Source organism: Sinocyclocheilus grahami, unplaced genomic scaffold (genome assembly GCF_001515645.1).
Source record: "Sinocyclocheilus grahami isolate Dianchi unplaced genomic scaffold, SAMN03320097.WGS_v1.1 scaffold668.1, whole genome shotgun sequence".
NCBI lineage: Eukaryota > Metazoa > Chordata > Actinopteri > Cypriniformes > Cyprinidae > Sinocyclocheilus > Sinocyclocheilus grahami.
Genome location: NW_015505847.1, coordinates 514,785 through 532,074, shown reverse-complemented (window position 1 = coordinate 532,074; position 17,290 = coordinate 514,785). Strand labels below are relative to the sequence as shown.

Sequence of the window (17,290 nt, the reverse complement as noted above, 5' to 3'; positions counted from 1 at the left end):
TTTTTTCAGAGGCCGAAATAGCTCAGTTGGGGGAGCGTTAGACTGAAGATCTAAAGGTCACTGGTCCGATCCCGGGTTTCGGCAGAGGGGAGTAGGCAAAGCTTTTTGGACACCATTCTGATGCTTGCTGGTCAGTTGCTTTTTTCAGCGCCTCCTTCTGAGTCAGTGCTACACTGCAAACATGGGCTGGAACCTGCCCGATTTTGTTTGGCAGTGCTTGGCAAAGAGGCGCTTTAACCATGCAAATGAGATGAATCTGACATGGTGAGTGTTCACAAAGAATCTAGAACACACAATAAACTGAACAGGAACAACGTAGAACTAAATGTAGCAGACTTGTGTCACCGTTACCTCCTGTGAAGAAGCATTACAGACCTCAGACAGTTTTTCTTCAGCGAAAAAAGCATGATGTGTGTGGCAGTGCCGGCAATACTTCTAATTGGTCTCTAACCTTTTGCTTGCGTTGCATTGAATAGGTCACTCAGTCTGTTACAGACTTTTTTCAGAGGCTGAAATAGCTCAGTTGGGAGAGCGTTAGACTGAAGATCTAAAGGTCCCTGGTCAGATGCAGAGGGAGCAGGCAAAGCTTTTTGGACACCATTCTGATGCTCACTGGTCAGTTGCTTTTTTCAGCGCCTCCTTCTGAGTCAGTGCTACACTGCAAACAGAAGAGCAGACGCCTCTGCTGCTACTTGGTTCCATGGTGTAAAGGTGAGCACTCTGGACTCTGAATCCAGTGATCCGAGTTCAAATCTCGTTGGAACCTGTCTGTTATTGCTTGGCAAAGAGGAGTTTAAGTCACAACCTTCTCTGTGGCAGCGTGTCTTGAAAGGGAGTGCTACTATGGCCTCCTTTAACTGTGCAAATGTGTTGAATCTGACATGGTGACTGTTCCCAAAGAATCTAGAACACACAATAAACTGGGAACGTTATGATTCTCGCTTTGGGTGTGAGAGGTCCCAGGTTCAAATCCTGGACGAGCCCACCTTTGTCTTTGCTGCCTCATTTCTTGAGCAGTATCCATTCTTGCTGACTTCTCTGGGCCAATCGCAAGCTGCCGTCAAGTAAGACTAGTGAAACTGAACAGGAACAACGTAGAACTAAATGTAGCAGACTTGTGTCACCGTTACCTCCTGTGAAGAAGCATTACAGACCTCAGACAGTTTTTCTGCTGGGCCAATCGCAAGCTGCCGTCAAGTAAGACTAGTGCTGTTTCTGCTCATATTCAAGCCCGCATCTCGTTGTGCTTTGTACCTCGTCTGCAATTTAATCTTGGTTGACCACTTAGCTCGTTGGCTTAGAGCACTTGCACTGACATGAGGTGTCATTTCTGAGATGGCTCAGATGGGCTGGATCCTGCCAGATTTTGTTTGGCAGTGCTTGGCAAAGAGGTGCTTTAACGGTGGAAATGAGATGAATCTGACATGGTGAGTGTTCAAAAAGAATCTAGAACACACAATAAACTGAACAGGAACAAAGTAGAAGTAAGAATTGAGTAGGTCACTCAGTCGGTTACAAACTTTTACTCCGAGGCCGAAATAGCTCAGTTGGGAGAGCATTAGACTGAAGATCTGAAGGTCCCTGGTTCGGTTTTGGCAGAGGGGAGCAGGGGGAGCTTTTTGGACACCATTCTGATACTCAGTTGCTTTTCTCAGCGCCTCCTTCTGAGTCAGTGCTACACTGCAAACAGAAGAGCAGACGCCCCTGTAGCTGCTTGGTTCCATGGTGTAACGGTTAGCACTCTGGACTCTGAATCTGCCTGTTATTGATTCGCAGTGCTTGGCGAAGAGGAGCTTAAGTAGCAACCTTCTCTGTGGCAGTGTTTCTTGAAAGGGAGTGCTACTATGGCCTCCTTTAACTGTGCAAATGTGTTGAATCTGACATGGTGAGTGTTCCCAAAGAATCTAGAACACACAATAAATTGAGAACATTTTGATTCTCGCTTTGGGTGTGAGAGGTCTCAGGTTCAAATCATGGACGAGCCCACCTCTGTCTTTGCTGCCTCTTTTCTTGAGCAGTATCCACCCTTGCTGACTTCTCTGGGCCAATCGCAAGCTGCCGTCAAGTAGGACTAGTGCTGCTTTGCTCATATTCAAGCCCGCATCTCACTGTTCTTCTTTGTTCCTCGTCTGCAATTTAATCTTGGTTGACCACTTAGCTCGTTGGCTTAGAGCGCTTGCACTGACATGAGGTGTCATTTCTGAGATGGTTCAGATGGCCTGCACTGCACACACACAACAATGGAGCATATCGATGGAATGGTGTTCTTCATTCTTGGCATGTGGATGTTTTTAACTGCAAGACGAAGGAGTTTGTTTCAAAAGAGGCTGATGGCAGCCAAACAATACAATACGACAACATTTGGTTTGCTCGATGGCGCGCAAGGGTAAGCATCTAAAAGCACATCACTAGCTAACTTCTATCTCTGTTGCAAAGCAAATAATGAACTTAACTGCCAGTATAACATATTAAAATGCGTATTCTGTGCATTACAGAGCTTCCACATTTCGCAAAAAAGTCACCACAACAGATCATCTGTTTGGACATTTAACCGAGCTTCAGAGTGGTGGGATGTGATTGTTCCCGGTTTTACAGACACTCAGTGGCTGGGGGACTTTAGAATGTCCGAAGAAACATTTATCGACTTGTGCAACAAACTGCGTCCAGCGATGGAGAGACGGGACACAAACTTCCGCGTGTGTGTACCTCTAAAGAAAAGAGTAGCCATCGCACTGTGGAAGCTTGCAACCGGCGCTGAGTACAGAAGTGTTGGACATCTTTTTGGTGTAAGCATAACAACTGTGTGTCGGTGTGTTCCGTTCTGTGCAGGTCTGATGCATTACTTGAATAGTTAACTATTCATGTAGCCTGTTCTGTAAAGTGAATTTTATTTTAAACAATGTGCCAGTGTACCTTGTGCAAGAACTGTAAACAATTGTCTGATATACATGAAAAAAATGTAAGCAGCAAACTTTAAATTAGACTACCAATTAACATGCAGTCATGCCATTCGTGGTTTGATATGGCCAGAAATGCAGAGACGTATTCAGATCATTTTAAACAAAACCAGAATTTGTTCTGGTTTTAGAGTTCCTGAATTCCACTTTAAAAAATGGCACAATGAAAGAACTTGTGTATTTTAAATGTTTACATTTCTGCAGGGATATGCCTTTTGACTAACTGATTAAATTAGGGCCCACTGTCTTGCAGAGTTTAGCTCTATCCCCAATTAAACACACCTGAACCATCAAGTTAAGGTCTTACTAGACATTCTAGAAATGTCCATGCTGGTGTGTTGAAGCAAGTTGGAGCTAAACTCTGCAGGACACTGGTCCTCCAGAACCGAGTTTGGACACCGGTGCTTTAGGTACTAATATGTACCTTTAAGGTACTTATATGGACCCTTTAGGTACCAAGGTTTACCTTTTAATAAGGTACTGGCCAGGTGACAGCTTTTGTACCTTTATTTCTGCATTTGTGCATTGTGTGTGCGTATGACTGGTTTTACAGTTTTTTTCAACTGCTTACACACTAAGGGCCCTATTTTAACGATCTAAAGCGTATGGTCTAAAGCGCACAGTGCAACTGCGCTTATGGCGTGTCCGAATCCACTTTTGCTAGTTTAAGGACGGGAAGAATGGTCGGCGTGCCCGGCGCATGGTCTAAAAGGGTTGTCCCTATTCTCTTAATGAGTAATGGGTGTGTTTTGGGTGTAACGTGCCATAAACCAATCAGAGTCTCATCTCCCATTCCCTTTAAAAGCCAGTTGTGCTCACGCCATGGTGGATTCGCTATTTACATGGCGGAATTAGCAAGCAGAAAAACTGAATGCTTCTCTAGTGAGGGAACGGATCTGCTTGAGCGCGTAATTCTGATACATGCAAAGACTATCCATTATGACATGTAGGCATTTTTATATTTATGTACACAATAATAATCTTTTACATTTTAATCCTTTAATTTTTCATTTTTAAAAATGTTTGTGTGCTGCTGTGCATCCCTGTGTGTGTAATAAGCAAAGTGTACGCATACTGTGCACCCGCATATAGGCGCATATTACTAACGCACTCTTTAAATAACAAAAACAAATAAATAAATAAATAGATAAAATATTGCGGCAGACTTTAGACCAGGTTTTAGTTGGGCCTGAACACACCTCGTTTTCAGACCAGCACGCCCATGGGCGCACAAATGAGCGCAAATGCATTTGCTATTTAAACAACGCAGGACATGAAAATGACAACTGCGTCGGGCTGAAACTAGCAAAGAACACTTGCGTTGCACCTGGCGCCACATTGTGCTGAGTGTATGATAGGTCCCTAAATCTTTACTTGTCACACAATTTCTGAAACCTGACATTCAAACACCAGAACCACTCACCAAATCTGCAAAACCATACACTAATTCTCAGTCTTTGACTCAGTTTTCAATTTCATAAAACACTTTTGCAAAACACAACACACAAAAATCTAACAGGAATTACAGCAAAGGCAAAGGTGTTTGCAAATGTTTGCTTTTGAGATATGTTTGTGATATTTTGAATACAGTGCTTCATTTTCCAAGAGATGTGAGGCATTTTGCATTTTGTGTGTGCAATTCTTGGATTTGTGTGTAAAGATTTGAAAAAAAGAGGCAATGTTTTGAAAATGTAAGCAGTTGAAAAAAGCTGTAATTGTGCACAGTGAAGCTGAAATTAAACTTTAAACTTTAAAACTTTTTTTGTAATGTTAATGTATTATTTTTAGATTTTCATTTAGATTTTTTGCTAACTTTCAACTAACCTGCATTCTCAATATTTTGTATGAAGATGCTGGATGTGGAGGTCCTGGGCTGGTGTGGTTACACGTGGTCTGCGGTTGTGAGACCGATTCAATGTCAGCATGCCAATTGCACGCTCCCTCAAAACTTGCGACATCTGTGGCATTGTGCTGTGTGATAAAACTGCACATTTTAGAGTGGCCTTTTATTGTGGCCAGCCTAAGGCACACCTGGGCAATAATCATGCTGTCTAATCAGCATCTTGATATGCCAAACCTGTGAGGTGGATGGATTATCTCGGCAAAGGAGAAGTGCTCACTAACACAGATTTAGACAGATTTGTGAACAATATTTGAGAGAAATAGGCCTTTTGTGTACATAGAAAAGGTCTTAGCTCTTTGAGTTGAACTCATGAAAAATGGGGGCAAAAATAAAAGTGTTGCGTTTAAAATTTTGTTCAGTGTATAACAATCAAATACATTAATTAGCTTTTCTAAACAGTTTGTTTTGTTTTGTTTTGAACTATGGCTGGGTTTTTTTTTTTTTTTGCCTTTCTGATGTAATTACAATTAGATGAGAAGCAGATAGTGAAGGCCAAAACAATTTATCACAGAAGGATAACAGAATCAGATTTTATTCCTCTGGAGGATTTGCTTTAGCTTTTGCTTTTGTTTACAGGAAATAATGAGCCATCCATTGCTCTGCTGTAGTTTAAAGCACAGATGGTAGCTGATGTACTCTCTGATCATTGGGTGCCAGACACAAGCCACTTTTGATGAGTAGCTACTAGCATGTCTTACAAAATAAATAAATAAAACCATGCACCATGAAATGTTACACAGCCACACATTCTGTTACACTTCTCCTCCTTGTGTGTGACTGGAGGAGTGAGAAAAGCCAGAAACAGAAGTCAGGTACATGCAGCAAACACAGTGTGTGTGCATTTGTGGGTGAAATGATCTTTTTGAGGTGGGTCTGCATGTTCATAGTACTTCCTTTTTTGAACAAGGATTTTTTTTTCTCTTTAGTTGTGTTGTTATGTGCTGCACTCTCTCTCTCTGTCTTACAAGCTCACTCTCACTTTCTCTCTCTCTCTCTCCCTCCCTCCATCTGCTTTCTTCCCTATCTGTGTCCATCTCATTTTGTCTTTCTTTCTAGATCTCCATGTTGCGGCATGATCTTCACTTTGGTTTGGGTTCATTTCTTTCAAAGTGCTGGCTCCCTGAACTTTGTTTTTAATGGCATTGTCAGTGACTTCTCTCTTCCTCTTTCACTTTCTCTCATATACTTTTTACATTGTGTTGTCACCGTCATCCAGTCACATTTGCATGAATGACGTTTGTATTTCCTCCATCAGCAGCAAAAATGGCTGTAAGAAAACTAAATAGGGAAGAGGAACCAAGGGCCTTTGTGGTGAGAGAGGGTTCCATGGTCACATGCTCTCTGTCACGCTCCTGTTTGTTTTACCTCGCACTGTTCCAAAGCCGGATTTTTGTTTCCACATTGTGGATTTAATTGGGCAATCTTTAGCTGCTGCCGTGTCACCTTTAAGTTCTAAGCTCTGGTGAGTGACCTATGATTGCACTATGTTAGAGCATGCAGACTGATCTTCTTCATATCTTTTGATGAGCTAGGAATCTTTCGTAAGCGTAAATATGTGATACACAGACGACAGGTCACAGATAAAGGGATGTGAACAATACAAAGAACTGTACTGTTTAAATTTAACTTCTTTATTTCTGCAAGTAACTAGGGGTGGAAGGTAATGTTATTGTAGTTTATATAATTTAAAACCTGGGCTTTTTTTCATAGTGATGTAATTTGTAAATTTGTCTAATAATATCTGTCCTGTGAACAAGCTAAACTGTACAGCATCAGATTTAATGAACAGCTGTAGAGCCAGGGTTCAAAATAGTTTTTTTTAAGACAGTAAAAATTTATGACAAACTTTCTGCAAATCTCCAATTAATAAATTTTTTAGACAGGACTGTCTTAACTCTAAAGTGTTCATCTTAAATAGATCATCATAAATCTGCAATCATGTTACAAGAGCTAAAACAGAAAATTTAAGAGACAAAAAGATAAGCAAAATTAAGTATTTTCAAATAATAATAAAAAATGTCTTCACATTTCCATAAATGCGAAAATAATCTAGTCTAGGTAGGAGGACCTTGATGCTATCATTTTTCTAGAAATGAGTCATAACTCTACCACCACCATTTTCTACTCATACTCCTCTGGTGCTTCTGCAATATGCAAATATTGACCATTTGTTCACATTAAATATGAGATTCCCACTAGACTTAAAATCAAAGCCATCATGAAGTATCTTCACCACATTTTTACATTTCCATGATTTATTGAGCAGAGAAAAGACAATAGTTGTCAAATGTAAACATACTCCTAAAGTGAGCAAGTTAATTTTTTTCAAGTAAATCAATAATCAACCATTTTTCTGCTACTATAGCATTTTCCTTTGAAGTCAGCCAGCTTTAATACACATTTTGTAGCTTCTACCCTCTCAGTCCTTTTAAACAATGGTGATTTGTAATATGTGTGAAATTTTTAACTTCCTATCGCCTGTATTCCAATTCAGATTTGGGGGAGGAATCATTTGATCCAGAGTCCAGGCCTAATGAAAAAGTATAATAATAATAATAATAATAATAATAATGAAACTGTTTATTTTTTTAGGTAATCAGTGAGCTCCATCTCCCAGCATCACAAGGGTTGTGTTACCATGGCAACTAGCAAGCAGAGCTTTGTGAGAGCTACCGAGCCTCAGTGTTCAGCGTCTGCACAGAGAGAGGAAGAGACGCATGTTAAGGCCCCTCTCACGACTATGTATGTCCACAGCATTCCTGCCCCTGGCCTGCAGCTATATCCTCAGGCCCAACCTGGAGCCTTGCAGGATGCAACGGTTGTACCACTGTTCCTTCCAAGGATGTGTAGCAGCTCGACTCTGCCCTCTCTGACACTGCATATTGCCAGCGGGGCTGTTTTGCAACAACAAAGGCTAGTGGCTCCAGCAACCTCGGGCAGACTTAAGTCTGTTGGGAAGCACATTTGCCCACAGTGCGGAAAGGACTGTCTGAAGCCCAGCGTGCTTGAGAAACATCTTCGTTGCCACACAGGAGAGCGACCATATCCCTGCACTACCTGTGGCATTTCCTTCAAGACGCAGAGTAACCTTTATAAACACAAGCGGACACAGGCTCATGCCCGCCTTTCCAGCGAATCTGACAAAGGCACCTTCAGCAGCCAGGAGAGCACGGAGAGTTTAAAGGACAACTGTACTAGTCCATCCTGTGAGATGAATGGCCATGATTCAGCTGACATGAAGAGGAGCAAAGAAGTTCTTCCTGTATTGACAATACCGAGCCAGGTAGACTCTATAGAGACTAAGACAATGTCTATAGAATGGGCACTGCACAATGCTGCCATGGTTGGATTAAGCACAACACCAGCGCTTCAAGACAACATAAATTCTTTGAGAAAAACTGTGGAATTATCAGATGGTGTGAAAAATAATCCTGCTAACCAGCAGACAAGTGCACTGAGTGAGGATGGATGTACACAGCTGACTCCAAATCGTATGCCTCTTCAGAGGCAGGAAGCTTTATTTTCCAAACCGTGGGATTCCCCCATGTCCCGAGGAAAATCTCAAAGCCACGACAGTACAGACTCTGGCTTTAGTGACAGCAGTGAGCAGCATTCATCCAGCAGTCCTGGAGCAAGTTATCCCAGTATGGGATCATTGACAGACGCCATTATGGAACGGCAGGAACCAGGTGCCTCCCAGACACCCTCAGATATGACCTCTGACCTCAAATGCAAGGTGTCCATTCAGGAGAAGCAGAAGCTGGAAGAACGGATTTCAAAGCTTATATATCAGAATAGTGTGTTGGTGGATAATAAGCAACTGGAAACTGTGCGGCCAAGAAAGACAATATTGTCAAAACAAGGAAGCATTGATCTTCCTGTGCCATACACTTATAAAGACTCCTTCCATTTTGAGATAAAGAGCAGCAAGCATAGCTCAAGCTCACAAAATCAAGACAGAGGAGGTGGGGCAATTCACGGCCCTGTGCCTACACAGCACTCCACTGGCTTGGAGCATGCACCATTAACTCGAAGCAGTTCTTTACCCTTCCCTATGGATGGCAAACCCACTGATGGAGCAATGAATTTGAATCTTAGCAGACGGTGCAGTGCAGGGCATTTTTACCCATTACGGTCATCAGACCACCAAGCACCAGGTCATCGCTCACTAGTTAGGCAGGTAGCGGTAGATTGTCTGCCTACTGCAGAGGGATCCCCAGTTGAAAGAGATAGTATTAGCAGCCTTAGCTCTGATGGAGACAGCACTGATGTTGGAACAGAGCTAACTATAAAAGGAAACTACAGGAAGAAAGCCCAAAAATTTGACTACACAAAATGGCACACTTACAAAGGTGGGACATTTACAAAACTCTACAATACTGAGAAAGACTGTACACTGAAGGCGAAAAAGACTACACTGAATTCTGACCAAAGCCTGGGAATTCAAATTAGCCAACAGAAGGACAATGGATCCGTGTCTCTGAGCTTTACTTCTTGTTCTGTTGTGACCTTACAAAAGGACTTTAAGGTGTCATATACCAGCTTTGAAAATAATAAGGGGGAAGACATGGAAAGTGATGAAATAATAACACAACACGCTGACTTCCATATCCCATCAGAGAGGAAGAAACAGCGCACTGGGAATGATGTGCAAATGCTCAGTATTTCAGATCCTAGAACTGGAGATGCAAATGGAAATCTGTGTGGTTTAATTAGTCAATTACCCCTGTCAGCTTGTGCAACGTACGGTTCCATCACAGTTCCGGCACAAAAGGTCAACATGCAAAATCTCCACCCGCAAGGTAGCTTAATACATCAGTTGTCAAATCCAAGTCAGTTCCTTGGTAATACTCTTTGCCCTGCTTTTTGCTTTATCAATGTGAGTGGGACATCTGGCACCCCGTCTGGTTCTATCAGCAGCCCTACTGTCCCTGAAGGCAAGACCAGCTTTCCTCCCAAATATCAGCTGAAGATTCCGTGTTCCACAGATGGAGTGTCGGCTTCTTGTTCTGGCTCCGCTTTTGCACATAGCACTTGCTCCAACGTTCCAGATCTCAGGCAAAGCTGCCAAACTACAGTGCAGTGTCATCTTGAGAACAGTGTACTACCCTCAAAACAGTGTCAGGGTGTTTCAATAGTCACAACCTTTGACCAGAGTAAACAAGATGTATTATGCGCAACAACTTCAATGCCTATTTTATCGCTTTCCTGTTCAGAGCTAAATCAAACTTTATCCAAATTCCTGACACAGGTTCAGTGTACCACACCTACATCAATTTCACTTGTTTCTCCACCATTGCAGCATCAAATATCTTTGTTGCAGAGCAACCGTGCAACACATGTGATAGAAAACCCGTCAACAGGTTTTGTATCATCAACCTCAGACAACACTCAGCCTGTTACATCACTGAACACGTCAACAACGAGTTATTGTTCAGTATCTGGTGTACAAACCTGTTCTTCAGTAACTACGACACCTACAGTACAAAACCATCCTGCCTCCCCTGTGAATGAATCAGGAAAACCTCTTGGTCTTACAGGGGACACCAAATCCACAGTGTATGAGAATACTCTGAAAAGCACGGCCTCTAAAATGGCCACTGATGACTTTCAAGGGTCCCAGTCTGAAGGAAACATGATACTACTAAATGGCTCAGCACAGGCTCAGAACACATTTTATGTACGAACAGCAGACCTCCAGATAGTCATGCAGCTCATTTCTGATGAACAGCTAGCACTGATAGAGCCTCATATTGAAACAACAACTTCAAGCAATTTAACAAACCAGACAACACTTTCACAGGAGGTGTATAGCAATGATGTGACTCGTGTGTGCATGGCACAGGAAATGGTAAATAATGCTGAGATGAGCAAAAAGAGCGGTTCCAGTTGTGAATCTGCCAGTCCAATAAACAAAGCAGAAATTGTTTGTAGTTTAAACTCTCAAAATGATACAAATTTTACAAATGGAAGCCCTCAGTGTGTTTCATCTTGGTCACATCCACAGAAAAAGGTTCATATCTCAGCCTCAGTGGATTACAAAACAAATTCAACTGGACAATTGTATGAACCACAGAAGATACCTGAGAATTCACAGGAGAGAAAATCTCCTGCATTTGAAGTTACCACAGAGACATGCCACAAACTAGCGGCTGGAGACAAACCAAGTGAACGTCGTTTTGTGGACAGTAACTATTCTAGAAGAGGAAATGACAAAGAGCCCCAAAACAGTTCTGTCCATAACCACGATTCGGACAACTCCTCTGAGGACCAAACATTCATAGAGACATCCAGAGATAAAGAGCTGTTCAGTTTAATGGAGCCAAATCACATTCAAACTATAACAAATACTAAGCCAGTTGAGCCAAATGAAACAGGCCACCTCATGCCAGTCACATTATCAGGAAACTGTGAAAGTATTCAAACAAAGATCAGAACTTGTATTTGTGAGAAAAACACCTCTTCTGCAGAATCACATCATATGCAAAAAGCGCTAAACTCCACAATACAACCCAGTCACAACAAGCCACACTGGGCTGCATGTGCCAGCTCAGGTTTAGATACAAGAGAAATGAGAGCATGTCACAAATGTAAGCTCAGCTGCAAGCATGGGACACTGGTGACTGAAACATTTTGTCCAGGCCAAACACCTACACAGTATGATTTCAAACAGGCCTTTGCTCTAGGCCCAGGTGACTTTGGGAATGACACCTATAGTGAAGTGAAAGCATCCTGTCCGATGCTGAACAGGACATCTAACGTTCATAGCATTCTTGAAGACAGCACCATATGTGGAGATGTCCATACACACCATGCCAATCTGGAAATATTTACAGGTGGGACCAAATTCTAACTATATAACTCTGCAAAGTAATATTGTCATGCTATTTAAAGTATAGCACTGTGTAGTACTTGCATGCGATAGAGCAACCATAGCTAGACATTATACATAATAAATACTTATAACACAGGGTGCCATAACATTTTCTCTCCACAAGATGGTGACAAGAGATCTAAAATTCCTGTGTGTCTGTTAATAGACATTGTCCTCCAATGTTGCTCTTGACCTCTGTGAGAAAGTCTAATTTGCACCCACACTTGTAAATTACAGCAGACATTTTATACTTTTAACACTTGAGCTGTTGAGTTGCTAAGTTTTTTTTTTTACCAATATTATGAAAAGTCACATGCAACATAAGAATATTACCAAAATCTTTGAATTCTTTGTGAAATGTTGCAGAATTCTAAGTGGATGAATACAGAAAACCTTGCTATTGAAGTAGTCAGACAAAAATAGTAATAAAATGCAAATTACAGGTTAAAGAATGAAATCTTCAGAAAAGGATGCTTGCATGGAAAAAAGTTTATTACATCAAATTTAAAGGACGTGCAATTTACTAATGACCAAATAAATTGCATAAACTGTGACCATTAATATTATATTAAAAATTATGTTTCCTGTATCATGAGAGACATGCCAGAGACATCTCAGATTGGTATACAGCACTACACATTTAGCATAATTATGTCAAAAAAGGGCAAAGCTGTTAAACCATTCTGTCTTGCCCGTTCAAGTTATCAAGTGATATCAGTTCACAAGCAGAACCTGTTTTGAATTCAGTAGGATCACCAAGATTTTAGTGTGCGAGGGTGAATCTAAGGTGAACATCATTAAGTTGTCATCACATTCTTTGCGGCATTTTTCTGTCCTAACCTTTGTAATTCCACTGTATTCTTACACTGACCTGATGTTTCTCTTATCTGAGTTACTTGTTAGAGGGAAACATTTGATCCTTGCAGTCTTTACGGTGTTATTCGCACTCTGAAGAGATTCCCTTTCATTAGGTCACAGGTCACTCAAATTAGTCACAGGAACAAATATGAAGAAGGTCAAGGGTCAATCAGAGGGGCTTAGAATAAACAAAACACACAGCCCCCCGAAAGAAAAAGCTGAGGAAAAGTGCTAAGGAAATGGTTGCTTCTTGAGTTCAAGTGAATGGTGGTCTCTCTATTAGAGATAAAATAGTTGATCAGAACAGATATCTTAACCCTCCCAACTAGCCTGGACTGCCGTAGGTTTGACTGATAAGATGTGTTCAGGAATTGACAGGGTTCACAGGATCAGAGATCACTGGAAGATGGTCCCCACAGGGACTCACCAGAGCAAAGACCCAGATGTTAAAGGGAGATTTTGTGCCTGTCTCCATTCCAGACGGCTGACAAGCAATCTGAGAGCCAAACGCAGCCTCCTTTTCTGAGCAATGCTGCACAGAGACATGCGGAAGAGTTCAGCCAAACCAGTTCCACCCCAGAGAACCTGACTGATTGTTTTTCATCAAGACAATCATTTTTATATCTCCACCGCCATAATATATGGTAGCATATGTTGGTCCGTGTGCCTTGAAATACAATGTGAATCTGTCATGTTATTTTTTTTCTTCATTTGGCTGACATTGGGTTTGCAATGAGGCATATGTTCCAGGAGGCTGAACGTCAAAAGATCTGCACATTAATTACATACGTTTTCTGGCTGAAACGTTTGCATTCACAATAACAGTTTTATGTTCAGTTTTAAAGAGATTTCTGTTTCCAATTGATCAGTTTTGGACAAAGAAGTTTTTGATTGCAATAAAACCTCTTTAGTTGCCTATAAAAAAGTTGACATAAACAGTTGGGTGTGCATGATCATATTTTATGAATGATCATGTTTTGAACAACGTAATAAAAAGTAACACTTCTGGTCATGTCAGTATTATACAACAACCCCATCCTCTTGCGAAGTGAATTTATTTCAATACTTGGAACTGGCCTCATAGGACATACAAACAAACTGGATATGGATTCAAAATGCAGCTAGTCATTTAGACTTTTGTAGTGCTTTTTTGTCTGTGCTTTCTCTCTCTCTATTTGGATATAATAAAAAATACTTTTCAAGATACAGGAACAATTGATTAGATGTACAGAACTAACTAATCATTGGTTAATGCATTAACTATCATTAACTAACAATGAGCAATATATTTGTTTCAGTATTTATTAATTAAAATACAACTGTTCATTGTTAGTTCATTTAAGCTCAGGTCCATTAACTACTATTAACAGTATTAATATTACATACACCCAAACAATTATTTAGTGCTTTTATACTGGATTTTTTTTTTTGTAAGTGTGCTTCATGTAAATTTACATAATTGTACTGGTTCATTTATGTTTAATATGTGATTTGACATATCTTCAGACTTTTTTATTTTTACAGCTGTTTTCATCATAGGAACATTCCTCAGATCCACACAATGTTTGTGTGGACATTTGGACCTCAAAAAGATGTATTATACTACCTGCCCATACTCTTTGTGCCATTAAATAATTTCAATACTTGGAACTGCCCTCATAGGACATACAAACAAACGTTTGTGATGGACCGAAAGAATAAGCTGAAACCTGGCTTCAGGGCAGACTCCAAAACATGCTGCATATATTCATTCATTGTTCTGCCCTCAGGACCTGTGGAGGATGGTACCCTCAAAAGCTTGCCGTTTCAGAGGGACACTAGGAAACAGAGCAAGGAATCAATCCCCAAAGATCCTGAGAGTGGAGGTGGAGAGGGGGAAAGCGCCAGCACAGAGGTGGCTGACAAGAACAACACATGCCAAGTTTTCAAAGACAATGGCAAAAGAGACAAAAAAAAGGTGAGATAACCAAAATAATGGGCTCATGAAGAATGGGAGGTCATTAGGGAGCATATGTAGTGACAGGAGAAAGTCCTAAAAGACCATTCAAATCCAAGAAAAAAGTGGAATACACAACCAGGTGTTTAGCATAACATTGAGGGCAATGATGTAACCAACAACAAATTTTACACTATTTACTAGACCATATACTATTTTTAAATGTTTTATTTTGATGAATTATTATAAGTATTAAGTAATAAACCACTTCACATCCAACCAAAAGACAGCGTTAGAGGGGACTGTCTTTGGACAGTCTGAGGTGTTCCATAATGTGTACTAATGTTATGTACGTTTCCTTTGACAATAGGAAGATGCAATTTCTTGTGAGGAGCATCAAACATCTGCTCAAGCTCACCCACATTTCTCTCGGGAAGTGTCCCTCAACATTTCAGAACCACTTCAGCACGAAAAATTTGGAGTGTCAAACAATCCAGAAGCATCTGTTTGCACAAACATTGTTTCACAAACCTTTCAACATCAAGGTCAAGGGGAATGTAGCAACACCAGAAAAGACAGCATGGGTGAATATTTGGGGAACAGTCCTTCTCAAGAGACAAGCCAAAAGGAGACATCTTCACCAAAATATTCTAATCAAACATGCAGACATCTTTTGGTACGTCCGCACAAAGTGAATACCAAGCAAAATGAATTCCAAAAGGAGACACAGCCAAGGGGTCCTATGAGCTACTGGATTTATTCAAAAGACAATCAAGTACAGACAACAAAGCACAAAATGAGTGGCACAATTGTATCAGCCAGCGTTTTGCAAAATAACTGTGGTGCTTCAAAGACTAAGATCGTTAATGCACGTATTGCTTCACCATGCAGTGCTGGGCCCAGTTCTTGCAATGCCTCACATCAAATGTCTAGTCAAGAACTGCACACTTATCAAATATGTCCCTCAGCCATACATAGCAACCCAACATATTTAGGTATCAGTAGTTACCTGGAACATGAGGACAGTAACAGCAGCAGTGATGATGAGCAAAAACTAGTCATTGAACTTGAGTAAGGTGGGCGTACACACAAAACAAGGCAAAACATCTCATTCTCACTCCCAAGGTGTCCGATGCTGCTAAATGCCTCGCTATACAGATGGCAAAAGAGCCCTTTAGCGGCTTTAGTGACTTGCCATCATTAGGCTGACATGAAAGCCATGGTATTTTATCATCATTAATCTATATACTGGGGTATAACTTTGTTAAAATGACATACGGTATGTTGATGTAACAGTCAGATCAAAGCTCAGTCGAAATAATGTTTTCAAATAATTGCAAATATTCAAAGTTTTTCAAGGCCAAACTATTGCTTTGCATGAGGAACAGACCGAAATTGAATAATGATACCAGTCTGAATGCTGATGCTGAAATCCTGCACACATTCATAAACTGCTGCCTGAAGAAGATTTATCACATCTTTGTCTTTGTGACCTTCTGCATCATGCAAAATTTTGGTTTTATCTTTTCAATGAGAAGTGACTGTGTTTACAGAAAAGGAAGCTTTTCATCTATTAAAACCATATGATTCGCTTTGTTCCTCATATAGAGTGCTGCGAGTTTTCTCAGTCTAAGATAGCTATGGATTCAAAATGCAGCTAGTCATTTAGACATTTGTAGTGTTTTTTTGGTCTGTGCTTTCTCTCTTTTTCTTTGGATATAATAAAAAATAATACATTTCAAGAAACAGGAACAATTGATTAGACGTACATAATTAAGTTAATATTGGTATGCATTAGCTAACAATGAGCAATATATTTGTCACAGTATTTATTAATTAAAATACAACTGTTCATTGTTAGTTCATGTAAGCTCAGGTCCATTAACTAATATTAACATTATTAATATCACACACACACAACCAGTTATTTAGTGCGCTTCATGTAAAGTAACGTAATTTAACTGGTTTGTTTATGTTAAATATGTGATTTGACAATCTGATTTTTAGGAAACAAACAAAAGTCATTCTTAGTCAAAGAAAGAAAAATCTTATTATGATAACAAATGCAGACTTTTTAAAAATTAATTTTTACAGTGTATAAAGCTGTTTTCATCATAGGAACCTTCCTCAGGTCCACACAATGTAGGTTTTGTGTGGACATTTGGACCTGAAAAAAAGACAGTAAGACCTTATTCAAAACCACCCACAGACAATCTTAATTATTTTGTCCATGCCCACAGGTGCATTTTATGTACACGCAAAACACCCAGCCAGTTCCTGCATCCTCACGCTACCCTTCATCAACAGGTGCACATGTGCTGTGAATCATACAGCATTTCACAGCCCTAGGAGTTTCACCTTTAATTCTGTAAAGGCACCTGGAGAAAGCACGCAGGATGTGCACATTCTTCTTGAGAGTGTAATCTCTTTATCTGATTCACAATGGCTGAATGAGTATAAAGCCTTGGCCCAAGAATAAATTCTCACAGTGGGGTTCCACAGAGATCAGTCATCAAGCCATCAGTAAATGCAGTGATGGCAATGAGTCAGCCAGTGGGAGGCCTCTGGCAGTGTGACTAAAAAGACTTTTACTCATCACAGACTTTAACCTTCCTGCACTGTTATCAGTTCTAGTTGGCTGAATGGACAATGACTATAACGATCACTGTATAATCGTATCACTGTATAATCATGTGTGTATATATATATATATATATATATATATATATATATATATATATATATATATATATATATATATA

General features: G+C 40.4%; 1 protein-coding gene and 2 non-coding genes across 3 annotated transcripts; all 3 read left to right on the top strand.

Annotated features, from left to right (window-relative positions):
* The first annotated feature begins 11 nt into the window (after window positions 1-11).
* On the top strand, window positions 12-84 carry trnaf-gaa (transfer RNA phenylalanine (anticodon GAA)). Its single transcript has one exon. It is a non-coding gene; the product is annotated as a tRNA-Phe (tRNA).
* A 610-nt stretch (window positions 85-694) lies between these two features.
* trnaq-cug (transfer RNA glutamine (anticodon CUG)) lies at window positions 695-766 on the top strand. Its single transcript has one exon. It is a non-coding gene; the product is annotated as a tRNA-Gln (tRNA).
* A 5,489-nt stretch (window positions 767-6,255) lies between these two features.
* On the top strand, window positions 6,256-15,957 carry LOC107558955 (uncharacterized). Its single transcript, XM_016242668.1, has 4 exons — window positions 6,256-6,322; window positions 7,453-11,696; window positions 14,362-14,549; window positions 14,899-15,957. Exons 2-4 carry the CDS (start codon window positions 7,499-7,501, stop codon window positions 15,601-15,603), a joined length of 5,091 nt encoding a protein of 1,696 aa, XP_016098154.1. The 5' UTR covers window positions 6,256-6,322; window positions 7,453-7,498; the 3' UTR covers window positions 15,604-15,957.
* The last annotated feature ends 1,333 nt before the right edge of the window (window positions 15,958-17,290 follow it).

What these genes read in the sequence shown, in the direction of transcription:
- LOC107558955 (XM_016242668.1), top strand. Translation starts at nt 7,499, where the DNA reads ATGGCAACTAGCAAGCAGAGCTTTGTGAGAGCTACCGAGCCTCAGTGT. An exon ending in CAATCTGGAAATATTTACAG is followed by an intron (nt 11,697 to 14,361) that starts GTGGGACCAAAT and finishes TTCTGCCCTCAG; the next exon opens with GACCTGTGGAGGATGGTACC. An exon ending in GCAAAAGAGACAAAAAAAAG is followed by an intron (nt 14,550 to 14,898) that starts GTGAGATAACCA and finishes CTTTGACAATAG; the next exon opens with GAAGATGCAATTTCTTGTGA.